Source organism: Balaenoptera ricei, chromosome 10 (genome assembly GCF_028023285.1).
Source record: "Balaenoptera ricei isolate mBalRic1 chromosome 10, mBalRic1.hap2, whole genome shotgun sequence".
NCBI classification, from domain to species: Eukaryota; Metazoa; Chordata; class Mammalia; order Artiodactyla; family Balaenopteridae; genus Balaenoptera; species Balaenoptera ricei.
Genome location: NC_082648.1, coordinates 59,739,457 through 59,752,653, shown reverse-complemented (window position 1 = coordinate 59,752,653; position 13,197 = coordinate 59,739,457). Strand labels below are relative to the sequence as shown.

The 13,197-nt window shown below is 36.3% G+C and overlaps 1 protein-coding gene across 3 annotated transcripts in view; it reads left to right on the top strand.

Moving 5' to 3' along the window:
* Window positions 1–13,197, top strand: part of PTPRR (protein tyrosine phosphatase receptor type R) — a 254,511-nt gene that overhangs the window by 17,766 nt on the left and 223,548 nt on the right. For all 3 annotated transcript variants that reach the window (XM_059934694.1, XM_059934696.1, XM_059934695.1), the window contains one exon: window positions 8,131–8,429. In XM_059934694.1, coding sequence (XP_059790677.1) covers window positions 8,131–8,429 — 299 coding nt within the window. The remainder of the gene's footprint in view (window positions 1–8,130; window positions 8,430–13,197) is intronic.

Sequence of the window (13,197 nt, the reverse complement as noted above, 5' to 3'; positions counted from 1 at the left end):
ATAAACCCTAATAACCATTCATCTGTCCTCCATCACTAGTTTTTTTTCTTTTCAAGAATGTTCTATAAATGGAATCATGAGACTTTTTGCAACTGTCTTCCTTTACTCAGCCTAATGCCTTTGGGATTCATCCAAGTTGTTTTGAGCATCAATAGTTCATTTTTTTAAATTGATGAGCAATATTCCATTATCTAGATGTATAAGTTTGTTTTCCATTCATCCATTGAAGGACAATTAAGTTGTTTCCATTTGAGAGCAATTATGAATATAGCTGCTACAAAAATTTGTTTACTGAGTATTGTTAGTATTTTTCATTTTAGCAATTCTAAGAGGTATGTTGTGGTATCATGTCACAGTGTTAATATGCATTTCCTTACTGGGCAGATATTCATGTGCCTATTTGCCATTCATGTATCTTTAATAATGTGTCTGTTCAAATCTTTAGCCCATTTTTTAAAAATTGGTTTGTTTTCTTACTGTTGAGTTTTTCGAGTTCTTTATTTTTTCTCATTATTAGTCCTTTGTTGGATATGTGATTTGCAAAATTGTCTCCCACTGTGCAGCTTGCTGTTTTATTCTCTTATCAGTGTCTTTCACAGAGCAAAACTTTATTTTGCTGCAGTCCAATTTATCAAATTTTTCCCTTATGGATTGTGATTTTGGTGTCATATCTAAGAACTCTTTGCCTAACCCTAGTTATACAAATTTTCTCCTATATTTTCTACTAAAAGTTTTATAGTCATACATTATATGTTTAAATCTGTGATCCTTTTTGAGTTCATTTTTGTATGAACTCAAAGATTCATTTTGTGTAAAGATTCATTTTGTTGTGAACAGTTGTCCTATAGTTCCAATATCATTTTGAAAAGACTGTCTTTTATTGTTTTTGCATCTTTGTCAAAAATCAAATGATGACATTTTTTTCTGGATCTATTTTTGAACTCTATTTTGTTCCATTGATTTATGTACCTCTTCCTTTGCTAATACCACACTATACTGATTACTAATTACTTACTATTAGCTTTATAGTAAGTCAGAATTGGGCAGTATTATTCTGCCACCTTTATTCTTCATCTGAAAAATTGTTTCAGCTATTCTATTTTAGAATCAATCTCTCTCTTATATATATATATATATATATATATATATATATATATATAATTATATACATATAAAATTATATATAATATGTATTGTATATAATTATGTATATTATATATATAATTCGGCTTGAATTTTTATTGTAATTGGGGATGATTAACATCCTCATTATGTAGAGTCTTCCAATTCATGAACACAGTATGTCTGTCTATTTATTCAGGTCTTCTTGTTTTACTTTCTCAGCATTTTGTAGTTTTCAGTATATATATCCTATAGATGTTTTGTTAGAATTGTACCTAAATATTTTATTTTTTGCAACTGTTGTAGATTTGTTTAAATTTCAGTTTTGAATTGTACATTGCTAGCTTAGAAAATGCCATTGATTTTCATAGGTTGACATTATATTCTATTAACTTGCTAAACTCACCTGATCTACAAAAATTTTGATGAGTTCCTTAGGATTTTATACAGAGACAATCATGCTATCTGCAAACAGAGCAGTTTTGTTTCTTCTCCAATATGTATGCCTTTTACTTCTTTTCTTTGTTTTATGGCAGTAACTCGGACTTTCATTCAGTACAGCATTGTATAGAAGTGTTAAGAGTATCATACTTGCCTTGTCCTCTATCTTAAGGGAAGGAAGCATTCAGTCTTTCACCATTAAACCTAATGTTAGCTGTGGGGTTTTGTGCAGGTGCCTTTTACAAGGTTGAAGAAGTTCCCTTCTATTTCTAGTTTGCTTAACTTTTTTACTATGAGTTGATGTGAATTTTGTCAAATGCTTTTTCTACATCAATTGGTATGATGTGGTTTTCCTTTGTTAGACTGTCAATATGATGGATTACATTGATTGGTTTTCAAATATTGAAGCAGCCTTACATTCCCAGGATAAGCCTTCCTTGGTTATGGTGTATTATCCTTTATATTTCTGCATTCAATTTGCTAATACTTTCTTGAGGAGTTTTGCATCTGTATTCATGAGTGATATTGGTCTATAGTTTGTTTTTTTTTTAGTACTGACTTTTTCTTGTTTTGTTATCAGAGTAATTTTGGCCTCATAAATGATTTGGGGAGTGTGCCCTTCTCTTCTATTTTTTGGGAGAGGTTGTTTGGAATTGAAGTTAATTTTTTCTTTAAATGTTTAAATTTACCAGTGAAACTATTTGATCCTGAAGATTTCTTTTTCAGAAAAAAAATTTAAGTAGGAATTCAATTTCTTTTATAATTTTAGGACAATTCAGGTCAGGTATTTCATCTTGGGTGAGTTTCTTTAATTTGTGGGTTTTGAGGAATTGGTCATTTCATCTAAATTGTTGAAGGTATATGCAAAGGATTGTACATAGTATTCTCCTATTATCCTTTTCATGTCTACTGGGTATTTAGTGATTTTCTTTCATCTGATTTTGGTAATTTGTGTTTTCTGTATTTCTTTGTCAGTCTTGCTAGAGTTTTATCAATTTATTGATGTTTTTCAAAGAATCAGCTTTTGTGTCATTGATTTTCTCTATTGTTTTCCTATTTTCAATGTAATTATTTCTGCTTTTAACTTTTAAATTTCTTTCCTGTGCATACTTTACATTTATTTTGCTCTCCTTTTTTCTCGTTTCTTAAAGTGGAAGCTTAGATTCTAATATAAGCATTTATGCTATAAATTTTCCTCTAAGCACTGCTTCAGCTGCATCCCACAAATTATGGTTTTGTATTTATTTTCTCCTGGAGCTGTCTTTGTCTGCACTTTGGTGTCCACTATGGGTTGGCTAGAGGATACTGGGGGCAGGGGGAGATGGTAAACTTACTGCTGATGTTGTGGAATTTTGAATTCTGTTCTTCATCCCCAATCCCTCTGCTACTGTTTACTTTCCAGAGTTCTCAGATAGCTGTTTTATGCATTTTGTTCAGGTTTGATAGCTCTATTTAATGTAAGCAACAAGGCAGAGTGTGTTTGCTCCGTCTTACCCAGACTCAGAATCTTTCATACCCTTTTAAACCCTTTAAAATTATTTTACTTTTGTTCAAGGACTCAACAGGGAGGGTGCTTCGCATTGTGCTTCTAGAATGCTGTCCCCAAACCTTTTCCATGTTGAATCTGGTCCTCTGAATATCCAGGCTCAGCTGTCCACTGATGAACTTTAAATCCGTAAATCCCATGTAAGTGTTCAGGGTTGTCTTGTTTGAACTCTCAGACTGTCAGTGACACTGGACACTGACAATCACAGATCCTTGGTATACTCTTCCCATGGCTTCCATACTTCCACAGTCTCTAATTTTTCTTCTTCATCCTCTAGCTGCTCCTTAAATGTGGTCTCCTCTGGGTCTTTGCTGCAGACTCATAATTCTTCTCATTCCACAAGGCAGTCTCATCACTCAGGGACTCAGTTTTCCATTACTATGCTTATGGTGTTTAGTGTTTAACTCTAGTCCAGAACTTTCTCTTGAGTTCCACATAAACGTAATTGCTTTCTAGATGTTTCTGCTTCTTTATATTGTAGGCACCACAGAATCACATTTCTCTGTCTCAGTAAAGGGCACCTCCATACACTGGGTTGCCGACTGGAAATAGAATTATCCTTAAATATCAACTGCTGGTTCCTTCCTACAACATTAACTCAATAACTGAATTTATTCCCCTTTTTTTTTGGTCAATTCCTATGTCTTAACACTTCTGGAATTTGTCTCTGCTTTGTCCCTCTACTGCCACCTTGTCTGGGCTATTCTCCTGTCATCTAAAATATTTTACCTGGTACCTTTGCACTTAGTCTTGCTTCCTCCCAATCCATTTTCTTGTATAGCCAGAGTAATTTTTGAGAAATATGAATTTTATATTATCACTTCCCTCCTTAAATCGTGTAAAATGTTCAATTTTTCTAATGTTTCATGTCTTCAATGCTATTAAAGGTATTTTACAACCTATCATGTTATCTTCAGTATCACTCAGTCTTTCTGCATTAGTGTCCTGTTGCTGCATGACAAATTGCCCGAAAATTTATCAGATTAAAACAATATATATTTATTATTTCTCAGTTTCTGTGAGTCAGAAATCTGGCCATGGCTTAACTGAGACTTCTGCTTCAAGGTGTCTCGTAAGACTTCAGTTAAAGTGTTGGCCTGCACTAGGCTCCTAGGAGAAGGCTCAACTGAGGAAAGACTTGCTTCCAAGCTCATTTACATGATAGCTGGCAGGATTCAGTTCCTCAGTCGTTGTTGCAACTGAGAGCCTCAGTTCTTCCCTGGATTTTGGCTAGAAGCCTCTTTCTTCACATGGACCTCTCCAACATGGCAACTTGCTTCATCAAAGTCAGCTGGAGTTTCCCAGCAACACAGAAGTCACATCTTTTTTAGCAGGAATGCTAAATGACATCCCATCACCTGTTGGTTAGAAGTAAGTCAAGAGCAAGATCTTGCTCACTCTCAATGGGCATGAATGCCAGTAGGTATGGGTCTTAGAGTCCCATCTGAACAGTCCACTACAATCTCTTACCTTCTTTTTCTTATTTCCTCTCTTAATTTCTCTGTGCTGCTTTCTGAATTATTACCGAAACTTTTCCAACTTACCAATTCTCTATTCAGTGGTGTCTAGTCTACTGTCTAACCCATATATTGCATTTCATCAATTATGATATTTTTCATTTCTATGATTTCCACTTGGATTGAAACATGCCTGTTCTCTTTTCCTCAAATCCCTTATTCTTATTTTTCTCTTGTATCTCTTTGGATGTTTTAATTAACTTATTTTGAAGGCCCCTTTATTTTTCTCTTTTATTTATTCTTTCTTAGATAAGAATCTTCCTACTTCTCCATCTTCTGACAATCTCTCATGGCAATAGTCACCATGTGCCTTGTAATTTTTTAAGTCTATGAGTGTGTCTTCAGTGTGACTTAGCTTGCATGGAAACACGTGGAAATTCCATTTATATTCTAGTTTCTAGAGACATCACTATAAGATTGATTTTTCAGTTGCTTCTGTCTAAGACCCTATAATGCATGCAGGTTCTAAAACATTTTTTTGCTTAATCTTCTACAAACTACTCTTTCTTGGTTTTCCTCCTACTTTACTACCATTCCTTCTCATTTATCTTTGCTGGCTCCATTTCATTCAGCTCCTTGACACGAAATATTGTAATTCTACCAGGAGTTCTGTCCTATATACTCTTCTCTTCTCAATCAATCTCCAGTCACTTGACTTTAAATTTTATCTGTATTGGATGACACAAATCTCTCTCTCTCTCCAACTATGAACTAAACATTTATTAAATTTCTAATTCAACATCTCCACTTTGATATTTAATAGACATCTCAATCTTAACATTTCCAAAATGTTTACTTGAGTATATTTATAATGTCAAAGTGAAGGAGGTGATGATAGATGGGTAACGTTTGAAGACAGAAAAAATAAAACTTATTCCAGATACTAGCTTGGTCGTCCTCAACTTCAGGGTTGGAATGTGAGAAAATTTCAATTCGAAATCCAGATTTGTAGGCTACATATCCAGAGATCTGCTATGGTAGTTCTAGGCTAAGATCTGGGAATCTGCATCTTAATATCCCAGGTAATTCTGATGTAAGGATCTAAGCACAACACTTTGAAAAACTTTTTCTTACCTAATGGCTATGGTGGGGTTCCTAATATTGTGCTGCCATCTTGGTTCTCATTACTCAAGGACAAAGCAGGACTAAGTCCTTTCACATATACAACTGGATAGGGCTGGGAAATTTTAGTTGTGTTTCAACTGCACTTAAAATTAGATTTTTTTACCTTTCCCTGTAGGCCAGTTTTAGCACAAGAGACATTTGTTAGTTGGACTCACCTATTCTATTGCTCTGAAAAGGTTTTCTGTGATTGATATCATATAAAAAGAAAGATTGAAGATAACTGTGTAATTTTCTCAGTTCTTCATTCACTTTTCCCCTCCTCATAAATCTGCATTCTCTGACCTTCTGAGCCGCTTCTCTTTCTTAGTGAAATTCTTCGCCATCCCCCGCTATGGGGTTTTTTTTTTTTTTTTTTTTTTTGCTTCCCGAATCTTGCAAGCTTTTTTTGATGTTAATTTTTATTAGCATGACTATTTCGATAGCACTATCATGTTAGATATAGTTGCCATGCTACTGAATGTTATAGATTCCTCTTTTTGGTGGAAGAGCCAATCCCTCAGGAGAAAAACCCAAATTCATTCAAGTATGCAGTATGCCTTTCCTGAAACAAGGGACCATCTTTAAATGAGGAGTATTTAAAAAGTCAACTAGGATAAAAATAATATGTGTGTTCTATTTCTTAACCCCAAGGTGACCATGTCATTGTTGCTCTTCACAATGTCAGACTCAGTCCTTTAATAGGGGAGGGAGGAAACTTCACCTGTAGTATGGAAATGCTGTAGGACATGTGTTACAGTATCATTTAGTGAATTACTTTTAGTAAAATACTAAACAAACATTTGTGGTCAGAAAGTTAATATACATCTAAAATATTATAGCACCATTCTCCATTAATAAAACACTGCAAGAATATTAACAGTGAAGGACCATATTCATTTACATATGTTCCTAATGACAATGTCATTTCCAAATCTGAGGAACTCTTATTTCATTCAGAGAAACAAAGTTTACAGTCATTTCAAGGTCACACTGTCCAATCATCATCTTTGGCAAATTATGGTAGCTTGATTTCTTTTAAAAAAAAAGTTACAGTCAATTCAGCATGCTCAGGATTGAAGACATGAGGACTAGTTTCTCTTGGGTTGGCCAAAATTTTCGTTCGGGTTTTCTGTAACACCTTAAGGAAAAAACCCGAATGAACTTTTTGGCCAACCCAATATGACTATCTCAGAATTCACGTGAAATGTATTTGTGATTTGAATGCTGTAAAAGCCTAAAGTCCCTGGGACCCAATGATTTCCAAACTATTACATCATGGTGAAAGCACTTGAGCTGACTGAAAAAATAACCTGTCTTCCTATCTCTAAGTGAAATTTGACAGCATACTGGTAAGACAGGATTGCTGAAGGTGCTAGAAATATATGCTGGTCACAGAGGCTTGATGGACGGGAAAAGCTGTAAAAACTAGCAATTCCTCTACTCTAACTATTCAGTAAGAATTCTAGGCACCCCAGAATTCTTATAAAAGGAGGGAAGTAATCTTCTAAGGACAGCACTTGTACAGCTATTGTTGCCATAGGCATACCCAGGGAAAATCTGTGGTGCCTTGGGTTGCTAGGACAGTGTGGGTGGCATTACTATGTTGTGATCTGTTCAATCTGCTTATCATCTTATATAGAAGGTCTTAAGTTTACTTTTCTAATTGGTGTTTGACCTAGTGATATTCTTTTGACTCACATGTGTATGTTATCTGTTTCCTCCTGTGGCCAATGACAAATAGGAAAAAGTTATTCAAGTCAGTGGATATTTACCTAACAGAAGAAATAAAGGAGCATGTACTACTTTATCTAGATGGCCATATTACTAAGTAAGAAGGAGAGAATGGATATCATTACACAACTGGAAGTTGCTACTACAATGCGTATACTCAGATTCCTGCCTTAGTCAGCTTATAATAGTCTATAAGTATCTTAAAAATTCCACGTAGTTGACTATAAGTAGGATAAAAGAAGTATAAAATAAGAATTGTGTGAAATGCTATTGATTAAAGGGAAGAAAGCTTGAATATGATATAAATGGTTGTCATTTGAGGGACAGTTAGCACATCTAAGAAGAGATGCTCAACGGGGTATTACGACCATGAGCTTAGATAAAGGAGGAAATTCCTAACTAAAAGAGGCATTAGAATATCTTTTAAATAGCACTTTTTCAAACTATACCCACTTCTGTCCACCCAAAGTCTCTGAGATGCCTCCATACCACCAAGTGTGTTCTCTTTGTCGGAGATAATGGAGCAGGGACAAAAATGGAGATGAACTGATCTAAATCCTTCACAATCCTTAAAGCTTCCTAAGAACGGGTAATTCTCTTTATCAGATATTCTATTCAACTTACTGAATAAGGTCTTTGATTTTCGTTTCTGTTTCTTCCCCCTTTCAGGGTGCCTTTCAAGAAATAATGATCACTTTTTGGCAATTCATCAGAAGAAGAGTGGGAAGCCAGCCTTCATTTATCACCATTCACAAGACATTGAGAAGAGCCTGGATATAGCTCCACAAAAGATACAGAAACATAGCTACCATTCCTCTTCTAAAGCTCAAATAAGCAAACGCCACCAAATTGTTAATTCAGCATTTCCTAGACCTGCATATGACCCATCTCTCAACCTGCTGGCCATGGCTGGTCAAGACCTTGAAGTGGAAAACCTTCCAATCCCAGCAGCAAATGTGATTGTGGTGGTAAGTACTGCATTTAACTAATGCTCATGCGATGGTTTCCTCTGTGGTTGATACTTTGAAACAAGCAAGAAAACAAAACCTAATGGTGAATAGTTATCATTGGATCTCAATGACTATTTACCATAGCACTTCTTATTCTCTGGTATTTCTTTTTGGTTACTTGATTATTATCTGTTGGCTTCCTCTTGAACGTAAGCCCATAAAATAAGAAACCTTGTCTGTATCTTCTCTACACAGCACAATGCAATGTGCATAGTAGGTGTTTAATAATTTGAACAAAAAATTGCTTCAGGAAGTCCTTACAGTTACGTTGGATCATATCCTGTACGGAGCCTCCTGACTTCTGTGATAATCTGTTCTAAGCAGATAGGCCTGAGTCTCAGTTTATGTAAATAAATAGTACTTATTAAAGATCTTCTGGTCACTTGACTCAAATTGCAAGAAATGAAGAGACCCTGAAAGGGAGAGAGTGATGTACAGGGAGGAGAGTTTTCTACAACTGGAGTAGATAAGATGGTTTGGAAGTAATTGATGGAAAATATTCCTAATATCACTGGACAAGCATCACCTTTTATTAATCAAGGCGATGTAATGGGTCCATTTTTGTATTCTTAGGGTATGTAACCAGGCCAGAGGTTCCCAATTTGTGGAAGTATCTTTAAACACATGCTAAGGTTGACACACTGTTTGGACTATAGTCCCTCTCAAGTTTAAAATTACAATAGGAGGATCCACATTAAAACTACAAGTCAGTAGCTAAATGGTTGTTAATTGCACTTCTGCTCCCAACCATGACCAAATATGTTGACTTTTAAGGCAAGATGATTCAATGAAACCATGTTTGCATTTTGGCAACATCTCTATAAACCTAATGTAATTAAAATTAATGAGCTTTTTTCCTTTTCTTTATTTTTTTAATCTACTATATATAGGACACTTAGTATTGAGAATCAAAGATCCATTCATTGATGTTTTCAACTAGCATCCATTCAATATTTATTATGATCTGGCCATCATTCGGGGTATCTAGAAATACCCATCATTTGGGGTATCTACAAGTGAAATGGAGTCTCTAGTTTTGCTTGGGAAATGTCTAGGGAGAAATGTTGGTAAGCCAATAAAAATCATAAATAGAGAACATAAGATGAGCTCTTGTTAAGAGAAAATATGTGGGTCATTTGGCCTCCTGAAATACTTGAACAACTTTTCTGCATTTACATGAGTAACAGATGTTCTGAAGGTGAAAGCCATGCACTCTGTCTATTGAGTGAAGATAATGGTGTCGCTGTATCTGGATATGCCTGTGCTAATGCTCAGGCTCAGGAGAGATATTTCCTCTAGTGACCATCATCCACCCATAGTCATCAACTCTTAAAGTTGCTGTGAATTATGGATCAAGAGGTTTGTTCTATCTTATAATGTCATGTACTGTCTAGTTAATTTAATATTATGGATAATAAAAGGCATCAGTGAGGAACTCTGGCAGGTCATTTCACTTTTAGCTCATTTGTGGTTTGGAGATTCATGAAGAAGCTGTGCTTTTTCTTTTGGGTGATGGTGACGTGAAGGCAATGGGCGATTTTGCGGCATTCGCCTTCCCTAACCTCTCTTCATCTAGTCTCTAACGGTGCCATGGTGCTGGTGGCTTGCAACAACCATTGCTAGTGCTAATGTTTCCTGTAATCCACTTACATTACTTATGCACACCGTGACTTAGTAGGAAAACCAGGGAAGTGGAGTTATTTTTAAATAAATCAATAATTTTCAGCTTACTCAAAAAAGCAGAGGGTCAACATTTAACCAAGTATCAGCGGATTTGAAGGTTCATGCTTTACAGAAAAGAGATTTAGGAATGGAACGTACATGATGAAAGGGAGATATTTCAGCTGCTAAATGATTTTGGTGGAGTAATTGATATGTGTTTGCATACGTGTGTGTGTGTGTAATATATGGTACCAAAAGAATTCTTGTGGTACCAAAGAATTATTTTGTGGCTTAATTTATACCAAAATGAGCAGTATTAATGAGTATTCATTTCCTGAATTGGGGAAATTATTGCGATTTTTTTTTAGCCAGAGTGAAAAGCCACTCCCAGCTTCCAAAATATACAAGTACATAACTTTTAAATCTTCCTAGCTTAGAGGAGAGATCACTTGTTTCTTTCTCTCTCACTTGTTTCTGACATCATCAAAACCATGAGTTTTAAAATTAAAAATTTAACAGGAACATGAAAGATGCATGTATCCCTCCTCCTTTCCTGATTCCCAATTTCTGGCACAAAGCATTTCATAAGAACATTTGTCCACAAATGAATTTTTTCCTTTATCTTCTTTCTTTTATATTCAGGAAAATATGCAGTTTATTTATTCCAAGGAGAGGACAGTACAATTAGAATGTTTATCCCAAAGCATTCTAATTATGTTCCAGAGGTTCAATTAAGAAACTGTTATTAAGATTTTTGTGCAAATGCAATATACAGGGAATATGAATGTCCTCAAGGTCAAGGCTGTGGTAGGAGAAAAAAAAATGGCTTTAACCAAATGTGTGCTGAGAATTACATCAATATACATCAGGCCACAAGACTACCACTTTAGGAAGGAGGGAACCCCGGGGTGTGAGGGAAAATGGTAGAGTGGAAGCAGATGCAGGCTTTTACAGTTCAGCAAGTTCAGCATAGGTTGCTGGGTGAAGAACATTTTAGCTTGGGCAAAGTATGAGAGAACTGGGGAATAGGAAGGCTTTGGAATATAAAGGATGGGGAGATTATGGATTACTCCTTTCCTTGAAGGAAGGATAATAAAGGGAAGGAATAGGAGGAAAGGAGGAAGAAGAGGAGGAGGAGGAGGAAGGAAAGGGGAGGAGAAGGACGGGAGGGGAAGGAAGGGAAGGGGGAAAGGGAAGGGAAGGGGAGGGAAGGGGACAGGAGAGGAAGGAACAGAGGGATGGAGGGAGGGAAGGAGGGAAGAGAGGGAGAAGAAGGAGGAGAAAAGAGAAGATATAGTGGCAGTTTTGGGGGCAGTGGGAAGACTTCTGTGAGCACATGAGAAGATGATGGGGAGTCTCCAAGAGTCCTGAGATGGTCGCTGTGAGATTCCTAGAATCCTGAAGCTTCTTGTCTTGCTCACCACTTGCCCAGACCGTCTCCCAGACAGACATTCTCTTGTTTTGTGACACAGAACATTCTTTGCAAAGATTTTTTTCAAGTGGTTGATTTCAAAGACCATTAAAGCCAAAAGCTCTGGATAACTCTGTGTTTCAGTTACATACTGAGCTCTGGTTTATGCCTCTCCTCAACTTGGTTCTGCTGTTGACCAAGTTTTTGAGTTTCATCTTGCAGGTAAACAGATAATTCCTAGATGTGATTTGAAGGGCTTTGAAAGTCTTGCCTTCTCATTTCTTTGCTACAGTAAATAAATTTTGTAGCATTTAGTGTGTTATGTGATGTGGATAAATAATTGTTTTTTAATAGACAAATTAGTTTAATCATAATTTTGTATTAGTATAGTGAATGTCCCAAAAGGTGAGTTTAAGCAGTATAACTACCCCTGGAATTCTTCCATGTCAGGGAAGGCTTAAGGGTTAAGAATATTTTGTAGCAAGTGACAAGAACCCAATCAAAACTAAAGAACATTTCATGGTTCAAATAACAACACTTCCGTAGTATATCTAGCTTTAGGTATAGTTCGATCGAGGGCTCCAATAATTGGCCAGGATCAATCTCCCATCTCTGCTTTCCATGGAGTGACTTTATTCTCAGACTGATTCTGTCTTTTTCATCTTATCATGGTTTCCTGAAACTCCTGGAGTTTTATCTTTGGAGGTTCATATTCAGTGGGAAAGAATGAGTCTTTCACAACTGTCAGTAATATCCTGAGCATCCCTATAGACCAATTTAAGTTAATTACTTACTTCATCCCTGAACAGTTTGTGGCCAGGTGATAAAATAAGGCAAATTATCTCAAACCTAAACCATATGCCTCACGCCGAGAGCATCCCTAAAAACCCATAATCTGTTTATGAGAGGGGAGGTTACCTGAATAAAAATTGGAACACTATTAACGACCAAAGGCAGAATAGACACCAGATAGCAGCTAAATGTATGCTAAAGCAGAGATCTAGACTGCAGTTTTTACTAAGACATGATAGCCCCTTCAAGAAATAATGAGGATACGACAGCTTACAACTTGGCCTCAAGAATATGATTCTTGTACAAAAACATGGGTGACTAAAGTCATACTCTAAACTCTCTGACAGTGGCCCAAAAAGGCAGCAGATTCACTCTGACACAGGAGAAAATTAAGGTACCTGGGCTGTGTCCTAACACCCAGACTATTTGCCTATGAGGACTGTGATTTAGGGCGATCTGTTGGACCCAAGATATTTTATCCCAAGAATGTTTCAAATTTGTGAAAACCACTGTAGCCTGTATACTTCTTGATAGTGACTGCTTATGTGGTGGGGACCAGAAAAGCTACATTAGTACATAGGCTAAGTGAGTTGCTCGTGGTGGGCAAACTCACAGAACATGGGAAGCAAATGCAGGCTTTGGGAAAATTATGAATTATTATGTGTCAAGGGTATTCGGGGACATATAGTAAATACCAAGGCCAAAATACTACATGGATATAAGACACAAGTCTACTGCAATGTAGGATGTGACTCTGATGCCTTCCAATACAGTCCTGGGACACTAGACCCAAGTTCCTGGAAGGAATGAATACAAAAGCCTGAGAGAAAAATCTCTGCCATGTTTTTATATGGTAGTACT